Source organism: Trichosurus vulpecula, chromosome 9 (assembly GCF_011100635.1).
Source record: "Trichosurus vulpecula isolate mTriVul1 chromosome 9, mTriVul1.pri, whole genome shotgun sequence".
Taxonomy (NCBI): domain Eukaryota; kingdom Metazoa; phylum Chordata; class Mammalia; order Diprotodontia; family Phalangeridae; genus Trichosurus; species Trichosurus vulpecula.
This window is the reverse complement of record NC_050581.1, coordinates 128,296,127-128,309,773: the sequence shown is the minus strand read 5'-3', so window position 1 is coordinate 128,309,773 and position 13,647 is coordinate 128,296,127. Positions and strand designations below refer to the sequence as shown.

General features: G+C 35.7%; 1 protein-coding gene across 4 annotated transcripts in view; it reads left to right on the top strand.

The window, feature by feature from the left end:
* Positions 1-13,647, top strand: part of TNS3 (tensin 3) — a 424,477-nt gene that overhangs the window by 234,870 nt on the left and 175,960 nt on the right. For all 4 annotated transcript variants that reach the window (XM_036738320.1, XM_036738321.1, XM_036738322.1 and 1 more), the window contains 2 exons: positions 3,722-3,786; positions 7,137-7,220. In XM_036738320.1, the coding sequence (XP_036594215.1) occupies positions 3,722-3,786; positions 7,137-7,220 (149 nt within the window). The remainder of the gene's footprint in view (positions 1-3,721; positions 3,787-7,136; positions 7,221-13,647) is intronic.

The following is a 13,647-nucleotide window of genomic DNA, read 5'->3' as shown; positions in this document are numbered from 1 at the left end:
GCCCCCTTTTTCATCCTTCAGGTGCACAATGCCTTCATGTTCTCACTTTGACCCTCCTTTACACGTTCTCAGATTGTCCCTGTAAATCTTTTGAAAAAAATCAATGTGACATCTAGTTAAGTGGTAACAATTTATGGATTCGGGTATTTCATACAAAAGAACAATTTATCAATAGACTTAAAATTCCCTAGCGGAGTTTAATTTTAAAAGCAATGACTCACCCAAGTAACTGTCATTAGAGAGCTTTCTAAGGAAGAACAGCAGGGAGCTTTCCCAATGTTTGCCATGCTTTGCCCCCACACCACAACTAACCCTAAATAGGAGAAGCACTTCTCAAAGTTTAGGATCGGAAAATCTCAGAGATGGAAGAGATCTGTGAGATCATGAAGCCCCAATTATAATAGTGAGGACAGTGAGACCCTGAGGGGACATGTGGGTTGTTCACCCATGTGATTGCAGATTTTCAGAGACTGTCTACTACAAGAATTTTGAGACCTATTGAAATTAATGGCCCGATTTATTTTCTGACTTCTCAGATGAAATTGAATTAAGTTTTATCAGCATTTTTTAATATGCTACTATTTCCTATAGATTCCATCATCTATTACAGATATATCAAAATGTAGGACAGCCCAGTGCTACCAAACCAGATGTAATTGGAAAATATATAACAAAACGAATAAAAATATCATAGAACATTGATAATATCAACATATGTTTCTCTGAGGCAATGTCCAGTGCTCAGGAGCGGTCCTTAGGTTTGATTAATGGCTCCTAGCACCCTCCTTTTTTTTTGTTTCACACCACCAATCAGTTATATTATAGGAGAGTTATATTAAAGGCCACCTAGGTGTCTCAATGGATCGAGTTCTGGACCTGGATTCAAGAAGTCCTTAGTTTAATTCCAGCCTCAGACCCTTACTCAAGGCAAGTCACTTAATGTTGCCCGTCTCACTGTAAAATGGGGATAATAACAGTACCTACTCCCCAATTTTGTTGTGAGGATAAAATGAGCTATTTCTAAAATGTTTGGCAAACCTTCACATGTTACATAGGTCCTACCTATCAGTTATAAAATACGGAGGAAAAGAATCAGACTGTTTCTTTGCTTCTCCCACACCTGTTTTCATCGGCCCTCTTTTCAAGCCCTGTTCTTTGGTCCTCTTGTAAATCAATTGTAAATCAATCGGTAAACAAGAGTATATGCATGCTTCTTCAAAAACACGTGCACTCAGGCAGATTTTCTTTCGGAAATTTACATATTCTTATAAACTAAAGAAAGGAATAAATAGGTTTTTCTAATTTTTTTAAAAGATAAACTGCATGATGATCATTGGGCTTATTACCCTCATCAATTTTAGGTTTGGAGCTCCCCCCACCATTTTCTATTCCTTTTAAAAATAGCTATTTAAATCTATTATACATTTTGGAATTGCATTCTTAAGACTGTTGATTCCTTTTCACTTTCTTACCTCAGCTATATGTAAAATAAATTAGCCAGAATATTACTCAAAAAGAATAAATCAGGGTATAATGCCTGATGGATTTACTGTCCAGGGCCTTTAAAACACTTGCTTCCCCTGAACAACTGTTCCTTTTACCTCTAGACAAAACTTGTTGGATGAATTAATAGGAAACATGCTAAAACTCATAAAAATGATTTATCAGTCATTTGTACTGGTGTCATGTAAACTATTTAATAAGTTTTGGAAACATTTAGAAAACAAACCATGAAAGATTTGTTCACCTTTAATTCAAAATTACTGGCGTTGGCTTTAACTGAGGCTTGTCATAAATCATAACTGTTAGATAAAATTGCTGATACCTGTCAAAATTCATGTGCTTTCCAGAGTGAATGTCTCATGGACCATCATGCCAGAAATTGTTAAGATAGTTAAGCTTGTCTTGGCTTGGATATGCTAAGAAATGGACAGATTTTTACTACTACTTGATATTTTTCTCTTAATTTAGTGTAAATGATGGATATTCTTCCCTTTTCTCCTTGTCCTCCAGCTTTTTATCCATGTTATTGAGTACAAATTCTCTCTGTCTCTCTGTCTCTGTCTCTGTCTCTCTCTCTCACTCGCTCTCTCTCTCTTGTTTTCACTCAATATAAATGTAAATTTTCACTTACAAAACCTGGCCCCCATGAGGCCCTTATTTCTTAGTCATTTATATTGAAGTGAGCTTTGGCAAATTGTAAAATAATTTGTCATGAGAATGTTGTCTATGTCTATGCCAGAGTGTTGCTTTTCTAGTGTTTCAGATCAAACTTCACTGCTTCAAAAGTATGGCTAGCTCTATGACCTCAGGCAAGTTATGTAAATCTTTCTAAATCTTAACTTTCTGCCTTATAAAAATGAAAATGAATAATGTTTTCCCTGCTTACCTCAAAGGGTCATGGGGAAGATCAAATTGAGAAAGTGGTTGTAAAGCTCTTTATTATAATAAGATGGTATACCACTTATATATGAACAGCAAGGAAAAGCTCACATTTTTCCTTTTAAAATTTCTTTTTGTTGCTATTCTTTGCTTTTTTGACTCACATTTCTTATGTCAGTTTTGGGGAAAATTATGACCTGCATTTTCTCTCAAGGAAATGAACCTCATCCTGTTGTCCCCTTTTAAGGTTGAGATTTAGGTGAAAATTTAGTGATTAAAGCTGAATCCAAATAGGCATATTACTAAGAATATTTCCAAAAGCAACACTCCAAATTGATCTCACTCTTCAAATATGGCCCCATTCATTCGTTTATTCATTCATTGCTAAGCAGCAAAGAGTAGTTTTGGCTGCACAAAGTGAGGGGTGACTATACATGGTAAAATATCACTCGTGCATTTCTTCTGAATTTCAGCATGAGGTTAGGCATTGATGTTAATATATGCATATCTTTCTTGAATAAATTATTTAGCATCAGTGAGATCTTTGAAAACCTTCAAGTACCATTGCAATGGGGAGTAGTGTAGTAGTATGGTGGCATTGTAGCTGTGGCTGGAGGTACAAAGGTGAATAACCTATTTTCCCTTCCCTTGAGGAGCTTACATTATAGAGGGGTTGGTAAAGCATTTACTCAAATAAATAAAAACTATATTAGAGTATTGTAAAAAAAAAAGCAGTAGTAAAAAGCTCAATGAAAATAAGGCTTATAGTTATATCTAGGGACAGAGGCAGTAGAGTGATTGACAGTGCCAAAATGTGTACTTGGGGTCATCATCATGCTGGTGTCTGCAGATACTCTGGAGGCTGTCTGTAAGGGAGGGGGTTTTAACTCTGCCAAGTTTGTGCCCTGTGCATAGTTCCTCATTTTGACCAGTAAGGGGTGCATTACCTCTCTGAAATGAAAGTGAGTAGATTACTGTCAGTTTTCTTGAATTAAAAATTGGTATTATTTTAATTAGCAGCATATTGGACTTTATTGCTCAGCTTCTCCAAATGCCCTCAGTTAACAGCTGCTCTGGATTTCTTTCATTGGCTCAAAAAGCCTCCATTACCAGTGTAATGGTATAGAATTAGAGGCTGATTTTCTTCTCCAGGTACTGAGGTAGAATGTCAGAGCAGCAACCCCAAGTGATTAGTAATCCCCGAAGATCCAGCTTTGATTTCATCTCTTAAGCATCATTTACCATTTAATTTGTAGAATGTATAGGGCACTCTCTAGTTTATAGTCAGCTCTACTTCCCATTTCAGGATAAAAATATATTAATTCTTTCATTCCCTCAGGGTGGAAAAGGACGGATAGGAGTTGTCATATCATCATACATGCATTTCACCAACGTTTCTGCCAGGTAAGAGGAAAATAACATAAAATACATTTTCTCTGTTTATAATGTAGTTTAACACTTTAAAAATGTGGAAATTTACCAGTTTCATAGAGTGCTGGAAATCATTTAAAAGCCTGTGTCCATATTCTAGAATGATAGTTGCTTAAGAAAAACAGTGAGACCAACTCCCATGCATGACTAGAAGAAATCAGTCTTACTATTTTGGAGTCATGGTTTGTTTTTGAAACCTGCTTCTCTGTTGTGGTACGTCCAGGGGGATGACACAAGTATTTGGAAAAGTAATAGGTGGATAGTGTGTGTATGTGTACACATGTATATGCATTCATGTGTCACATACTCACCAGTTACTGACTCATGCTTTAGGATAGGTCTGAGGGTCTAAAAGAACTATATCCTGCACAACTCTGGTGTGTTCTTATAATCTGTCTGCTTTTACTTAAGAGATGATGATGACCCAGAAAAGAAGTATTTGGAAATTGGGAATGTGTATGGCTCAGGTAGAGACTGTCATATAAGGTGGGGGGTTCAAAGTAGGGAGTTAGTAAGTGGTGGAGATATGGTTGTAGTGCCAAAGACCAGATATAAATTATTTACTTTACAAATTTCTCATTTTTGATGACAAAATAAAATCAGTCTAAATTACTTCTTTGTCAGATTAAATTTTTCACAAATACCCCTTTTGTTATTTGGCATACATCTCTAATAAACCAGGAGCTCTGTAAAAATCTTCTCTGCTCATACATACAACCTTTGCTTTGTGTCCAAAAGGAGAAATATAATGCCATTTATATGATGGTGATAAAGTGTTTCCCTTTTTGCATTAAGAAGTGAAATTTGACTTTTAAAGTGTTTTTTTCTAGAAACAAATTTTTTTCCTGCCTTGAAGAAAACCTAATCCCTAGATTTCCTAAATTTTCTGACCGGTGTAAGCCAAGTGAAAATGGGCACCTCACTTCCCCACTTATTGGTGAGAATAATCATTTGCATATGGGCCAAGCCTGTTAATATTTCTGGTCACCTTGAATCAGTCATTTAATATAAATAGGTTTGTCAAAGAGCAGAATTTACCTGCAGAAATTTGTAGACCACCCTCAATATTTCTACCAGCTTCTGACAAAATATAGTTCTGTGTGGTACTCGAGTTCCATATAGTCTGGGTAATTCTCACACTTATAGGAATGCACATGAGCTTTGTCTATTTCCTTTGGCTGAATGCCTATACTTTCAAAACTTAGAACTCTTAATTCAATGAAGGAAATATCAGGAATTTTTGTACCAGTCTCTGAGTATGATTTTTGTCTGCACAGGTTTATTAGGCTATTTCAATTCCAAGTAAAAGAACATACACACATATGTATGTGTATGTGCATATGCATATATATATACACATATATACATACATACATCTTTACTTTATCACATACCATTATCAAAATTAACCATCAGAATTTAAAAACTAGCTTGCAAGTTAAACAAATACCTTAAAGTTCCCTTTTGTACAAGTTTTAATGGAATTATTTAAAATAGGGATTCTTTGTGTCATGGATCCTTTTGGCAGTCTAGTACCTGTGGACCTATTCTCAGAATGATGCTTTTAAATGAATAAATTAAATACATAGGATCACAAAGGAAACCAATTTTATTTGGAAAAAAAACCAAACCAGGTAATTTTTCCCTTTCCAAGTTCCCGGACTTCCTAAAATCTGTCCATGGACTCTTTTGGTCATCTATGGACCTTAGGTTAAGAACTGATTTAAAGTGGCTTATGGATCCTTTTTTCTGCTATGTAAATGATGTCCCAGACTCCTATAGGTAAAATCTGGATTATTTCTGCTAGATTTTATATTTTACATCTTATACCTCTCTTATACTCATCCTCTAATGCTTCCTTGTGATATGAAGGTGACCCTAACTTTCTTGAATCCGTGCAGTGAGTCACAAGCTCTGACAGGTTGTACAAAACTAGAAAGAATTGAGGTATAATCTGGTAATAGAATGTTAGTAATTAGTAATAGTAATAGAACTGATATCAGTTTGTCCCAGGACAAGTTTAGTGGAAGCTGAAGATTCTCACCCCCAGGGTGACCTATAGGGTCACAGTTTTGGGGGCGTGGCACAGTAGTTCCTATCTACCAAGTCATAGAAGGATTTCAACAGGGGTATGCTGGAAGTCATTTAACAGACGTCTCTCCAGGACATGGAAGGAAGGACATACAATACACTTTTAAATTTAATCTTCATTATTAACACTTTTTTAAATCTAGGTAATCATCAAAGCCATAAATAAAGCTGTGATGTTTGGTATTTATGAATTTCTGAGGTATAAAGACTCAAACTAAAAATTTAACAGTTATTCTCTCAGGAGAAAGACAGTTTGAGGTGGCTCCAGAAACCTTCGAATTTCATTAGCGCCAATAAAGGGAACTCTCCTGTGTAGGAAATCACTGATCTTGGAAGTGTAGTTATTTTTCAGTTGCCCACCTTCAAATTTTCAGCTTTTCTGTCACTTTTTATTGACTCTCATAACTTCCCAAAATCTTCTGCTAGTTTTTGTCACTTTCTCTTAGAATGACACATTATAGTAGAGGGAGAATAGAATCAGGTGAGAGCTGGAAGCTGACTTCCAGAAATTCCTACCTTCTATCCAGATCAGTTTGTGTCTTATGATGAGGCATACCTGACTGAGAGCTCAATAACTACAGCTTTGTACTTCTAGGGTGACAGGCATTGGTAGTGCAAAAGAAATTATCAGGTTATTCAGGGTTCATTTTGCGAGTTTTTTCCTGCATTTATCTACCAATTCCTGGGACTAATTTTTGGTTTCTTTTTGTTAAAGAGATGCTGAGACAGCACCCTTTTTTCCAGTAATGCTGGAGAAAAGTCTCTTCTAGCATGCTAGTTACAAAATTTGTGAATTTGCCTCACATCCTACTACTTAGCTGTGAATTTGGGTCCAAGAAAATGTGCTTCTATGGATTTGCCATTTGGTGGTACCTTGATAAGAATCTTCATTTGCCTTGGTTTGGTTTTATATTGATTGCCTCTACAAAGTAACTAAATGGTGATCTCTTAGTTAAACAAGTAATGGAAAGGGATATGTGATTACAGACTCAGATTTTTAGTAATCCCTAGGAAATACCTTTACATCCTTAATTGTACATGTTTGGTATAAAAGTATCCTGAGGAGTGAAGTTTATATACTACATCTTAGGTGGGGGTGGGCAAGTAGGAGGAAGCAAGGCTTCTCAGCATGTAGTCCAGTGGGGCTTGTATTTGATTCAGAACAGCAGGGAAATGCCTGCAATTTGGGGAACGCTGTAATTCTGGTAACATGTTTTCTGCTGCTTCTGTAGTGCTGACCAAGCTCTCGACAGATTTGCAATGAAGAAATTTTTTGACGATAAAGTTTCAGCTTTAATGCAGCCATCCCAAAAAAGGTATGTGACTTTTCATTATTAGTAAAATTATCAATGAAATAGTTTTCCTTAATATGTTGAAATTGTTCTATTATGCATTACATAGCATATATACACATGCATATATGTATATGCATACTACACATAATATTTTAAAAATTTATTCAAACACATATACACAAACGACTTATTTTTCCCCCTACAAAATGTAAGAGATTTCTTCCTCTTTCATGTTCTCAAATGATATTCCTGTTCTTTGAATCCCTTATTTGACCTATTCCAAAAGCCTCTATCTGTGTGGTGCAAGTGTTTGGACACATTGTAGGGCCATCTGATTTGGATGAAGCAATGCACCATTAAAGAAAGGAATTGGGCTTTCTCCTTCTCAGCAATCATTTTTGAAATATAGTGGTAGGGGTAGGGACTGGACCTGTGATTTCATTGGTATAGGGATCTCCCAGGGCAGGATACTCCTTCCACCAGCACAGTCGTCACATTCTGTGTGAATTAGACTCTTAGAGAATTGTTGAGCACACAGAGTGCCTGTGACTGGCACAGGATCACAGAGTCAGAATGTGCCGGGTAGAACTTGAACCCTGGTCTTCTTGACCTTTTGAAGCCCACTGGACATTGATTGCAATATTGATGAAGCCATGTAGGCCATGAAGGAATCTACAGGTGACATTGTATGTGCCATGATTATCATATAGGAATAAGATACTCTTCATTCCCATGTTTGCTTTGGGATTAGTGCCACATATCTTTGTAGCACTGTGTGGCCAAAAGGGGGGCACAGAACTTAACCTGCCTGATAATAGAGTTGTGCTCCAATTTTTTTGTGTGTATATTGTACACAATTAATTTGTGATTATCAAATAAGTGAATGAAAAAAAAAAGCAAACCTAGGAAAATCAATCAAATTTGAAGTTAAATTAGTTGGCATTTCATTTCCAAAAAAAATAAGTAAGTTACTAGAGAGTGCCCTTTAGTAAATGAATTCCTGGAAATAGATTCCTAGCAAATAGAAGGCATCAGCTAGTGGATCATCTGTGCCAATATTCAGGGATTTAAATCTTAGTCTAAGTAATCATTTATAAATCAGTGTTAAAATAAGCAGAGTACATTAATTAGCTTTGAGATTCTGGCTAAGACCTTGATGTGCTTATCCTGTAGCTTACACAGCTGTTGTTGATATTAAAAATAGCAAGAGAGTCCTTGGAGACTTTAAATATTAATAAATATTTAGTCTTGCCAGTTCATTATTCATTAAGCACATTGACTGGAAACAATCCTTTATTACTTAAATTTCATACACCTGTAAAGGGCACCTATCAGATCCGGAGGCAGGCACCATGGGAGCCAAGTCAATAATGGCCCATTTTGAATGACGTGTTTCCAACAAAGGCTCTTTTGCAATGGATGTGTTTCTCTCCCTCTCTCTTTTTTAGCGCCCTCCACTTTCCATAAACAATATGTCTCCATGAGAACCAGCTTGTTCAAACACCATGTCTGTGACCCATGCCACCTGGTCATACTCGCTGTTATTTTAACCAACAGCTATTTTCATAGCTGATATGCTTCTATGACACACATGACCCTCGAGTCTTCTCTCCTTTGATAAGAAAGAAAAAAAATAATTTTCTGTTTTGTTCATAATTTACCTTCAGCAGACTAGAAAATAACTTAGGTAAATTTTGTATTCATCTTATTATAGAGCTCAGTATTAGGAGACAACAGTGTAATGGAAAGGAGACCATACTGAAAATCTGGACACTTGGCTTCTATCTCTGCCACTAACTGGAGGACCTAGGGAAATCCACTTAACATCTAGGCTTTTCTCTTCTCTCATCCACAAGTTGTCTTTCTTCATATGCAAAGAGGAGGGAAAGAGTATCAAGCTTCCTGCTAGTTAGGATATGGATAAGGACTAGACCAAATTTTTTGGTATAGGGAGCTCCAAGGTGAGGATGCTGTTTGAATCAATGAGCATCACCACCTGTTATGTAACTTATAGTCTTAGAGCCTTGCACATTGAGAAGTAAAGTGACTTTCCTAGAATCATATCACCAATACATATCTGACTTGGGATTTGAACTCAGTCCTTCCTGACTTGAAGGCCAACTTTCTATCCACTCTGCTGTCCTGGGCTCTCTCTGTTAACATATTCTTTTACTTTACTAGGCAGAGACAGGAGAGGTAGTTGTCAATCAATCAACAGACATTTATTAATCACCTGTTGTTTTCCTGGCACTGTGTTTGTCACCAGGGATTCCAAGGCCTTCCTTACATGCCCGTCTTTAGAGTACTAATATAGCGTTGAGATGACCAGTTTCCAATGATAGCCTATCTGAGGAAATTCTGTGACCTATTTTTTTTCCTGAGGAAATTGAAAATGGAAAGGTTGTTTCTTAATTGTACTTAACATTTTCACTCTCCTCAGGAAACATGTGTGCGTGCGCACGCACGTGCACACACACACAATTTTAGGAGTTATGCTTATTTTCACTATATTTTTCTTATCTATAGATTCTTCTTTTTGGTCTCCCTTGTGGTTAGTGAAATGATAACATGATAACTATATTAATGTCTTTATCTCTATTATCTATAATTCCATAGGGATATATGTTAATAATGAGGTATGTAGTTAGATCCTTGTATGTAGTTATATAGATAGGTATATGTTTTTGGTCTTCCTTATGACTAATGCTAATGATAACAAGATATATAGACAGATAGGAAGATGGTTAAAGATAGATGATAAAAGTAGATGAATAGAGAGATAGATGGAAGATCATAGGTGCATGATGATGAAAGAAAAAATGATCATATAAATATATAATAATATAGATCATATAAATAGATAATATATAGATATAATCTATAATAATATAATAGATATATCTATATATCTCATTATCATCAGTATAACAAAGACCAACAGAAGAATCTATAGCCCAAAATCAAATAGTAAAACCCAGCATAGCTCCTAAAATCATACATTCTACTGTTTCTTTTGCCTGTTGACCACAGTCTGTTCCTAAATATTCTTTTTAACTTCCATCCAAAATGCTTTGCCAAATGGTATTGATTCTGCCTCCATAGCATTCCCCGTTTTCTTCCTTATGTCCACTCAGATGGTTACCACCTAATTAGGGATCTCTGTGCCTTCTTTCTGGTATTCTTACAAAAGCCTCTAACTAATCCCCACTTTGTCTCCTTCTGAAAGCCTTACTCCATTCTGTTGCAAAAGCAATCTTCCCAATATAGAGAACTTAATCATTTTACTATACTATTGAAAAATCTTTTTTGATTCTTCCTTTCTGCTCAGATAAAATTAGTGCATTTAAATCCCTCAAGAATATAATCTAACCTATCTTTCCTGTCATATAATATCATTATTCTTCAAGCCCTCTAGATAATCAGTCAGCCTACTCAGTGTTTTTCAAACTCAATCTTCCACACATCAGCCTTTTAGAATCCTTATCTTTCTCACTCATCATAGGTGGCACTGTTTTCATGAAGCCTTCCCTGATCTTTGTCATCGTCTCTCTCTTCAAATTACCTTGTGTTTCTATGTTTGTAAAAGTGTATTCTTCCAGTAGAACGAAGTGCCTTGACGGGAGGATCTTGTTCTTTGTCCTTATATTTACGATGCCCATTTCCTTGCATGTAGTAAGTAGGTAATAAATAAATATTTGTTGCATTAAATTCTTGCTGTTGTAGAAATAGACCCAAGTTGGTTGAATTGCCAGTGGTCTGAGAGATATGAAAAAATAACAATCCAAGTTTACCTTTAGAGATCAGACAAATGATGACACCCCCCTCCTAGTCCCTTAAAAAACCTGGTCTGATCAAACAGTTGGTTTATAAGATTAATCATTAGAAAATAAACTTTTGTAAATAACACATGACCAAAAGGTTTACCAAAGCTCTTTGAAGGCATTGAATGGTTTTTTCCCCCATTATATGCCAAGTGCCTAGCAATATGGCTAGCACATAAAGAGAGCTTAATACTTGTTCAATTGAATTATTTTTAAAAACTCTGCTTCTGACAAAGTGTTGTGTTCTAAATTTCATTTGTACTCCAGATATTTTTAACATTTTGAGGAAAAACATGTTTTAACTAAGAAGTGGAAATAACAATAATAGGTTTTTTAAGTTAGCAAGGTGTTATACCTATATTATCTATTTTGGTTCTCACAGCAACACTGTGTGGTTGGTGCTGTTACTATCCCATTTCACTAATGGGGTAACTGAGGCTGTGGGCGTTTAAGTGACTTGCCAAAGGTTGCATAGCTTGCAAGTGTCTGAGGCAGGATTTGAACTTGTTATCTTCTTGACTTCAAGTCCAACTTTATCTGCTACACTACCTAGCTGCATTTGTGAGCTGGCCTGGGAAAATAAGAATCCTTTATAACTTAGATTCTATGAGAAAATGAATTTGGATTTTTTACTAAAAAGTCTAAAAGCTAGAAACGCGCATCTTTTTCCATCCCCTGTTATCTCTGCCTTCTTACCCAAGGCAACCTGGGTGGTAGAAGAAGCTTCCTTGTCCTCCCTTTGTGAAGCTCCATTGTCAAAAAAAAAAAAATCACACATTGTACCATTACACTAGTGGAGACTTTCCTAATACTGTCCCTCAAATCAAAGCAGATTTTCCCCTACCTTTGTGGTGAAATGAAGACTTCTTTTTATACTCTGGGTACCAGAGATAAAGCTTTCTGGTCTGTCATAGCAGAGATTACTGATCCTCAAGGACTTTTCGTTGTTGAAAGAAATATTGTTAGCTATTTCTAGGTCAGCTAATGCTTTTAGAATGACTGATTTTTGGAGGTAAAAGTGACTTTAAAAATCATGGAGATGAACTCACTTATTTCAAAGATGAAGAAACAGGCCAAGAGAAGTTATATGATTTCTCCAAAGGTATTACAGCTCCTTCAAAGCTTCTTAAGAAAACATTCTTCTTACCCATCCCCCTCCTTCTTTAGGGAAAACAGAGCTAAATAGTACTTTTATGAGCTTCCATTTTTGTAAATGCAAAAGCTCATTCTTTATTCCCACTGGTCTGAATTTTGCCTGCAGAAGTAGGTCTGTGTGTAATTTTAGCCTAGGAAAATGAGTTCTTTCACATGTAGTTGGTGCTAGACAGTTACTGTAAAATGAAAAAGAAGAAAATTGACTGTCACTGATGTGATAAAAATGTAACTGGGTGTAGTATCAGAAAGACAATAAAATAAAAGCGCTTTTCTGAAAGGACTTTAGCAAGAGCTATCCAAGAATAGATGAATGGCCCCATAATCAAGTTTATTTGAGATATTCAAAAAGAAACTTGGCTGACCAACTTTCCAGGCTACTGTAAGAAGGGTTTTGTGACAGGGTGGGCCGTTAAATGATATATCAGCATTTGTAGCTAGCTAGTGCTTATGCAAATAAGCCACAATGTTTTAAAAACCTTAATACTTAACATTATATATTAGTATGATATGATTAATATATCATTACATATGATATAATTAATATAATATATAGTAATGTAATTGTATCACTTCCATTACTAGCTGTTCAACCATGGACTTTCCTTTGACTTCTCTGAGTCTCATATGACTTCCTAAATTTACTAAACTAAGAGTTGGGTCATGATGTGTATTTCTGTAGGGCGCTTTCCCCACTCCAGCAAAATTGTTGATCCTTGACATATGTTGGTTACTCTCAGTCTACTAACAGTGTATCAATCCAAAGATGAGACTATAAATAATAATAAAATAGACGTTATTTAGTAATAACAATATGTAACATTCACATATGTATATAGTACTGTAAGGATTGCAGAGTATTGAACAAATCCAATTTCAGTAATCTTTGATGGAAGGTGCTATTACTATCTTCATTTTACAAAAAAAGAAACTGAGTCACATAACAGTTAAGCGATTTATCTAGGGTCACACTGCTGGAAAGTATTTAAGTCTGCATTTGAACTCTAGACTTCCTGACTCCAGGTCCATCACTTTCTCTCCACTGTACCACCAAGCTGCTTCCAGGGTAACAGCAGAGAGTCGTGTGTGTGTGTGTGTGTGTGTGTGTGTGTGTGTGTGTGTGTACACATATATACATATACACATACATATTCATGCATACGTATGTACATAAATACATACATGTATATTGGGGGCCATCTCAACAATTCATGTTAACACAACTGAGACTGAGTCTTCATGAAAAGGTTAATCATTCTCAATATATTTGGATTAATAAAATTGGGAGTATGAGTTATATTAGAAATATTTTTGTTCCAAACAATATGTATATATGCATGTGTATAGATAGATAGATATGGATATCTATAGATATATTTAAATTTGTTGCTTAGGCAAGTAAAGATCAGATATTTGGAAATTTCATTTATATAGATGATCGTTGATAATTATAGCAGATTGGTGAAGAATTCTTA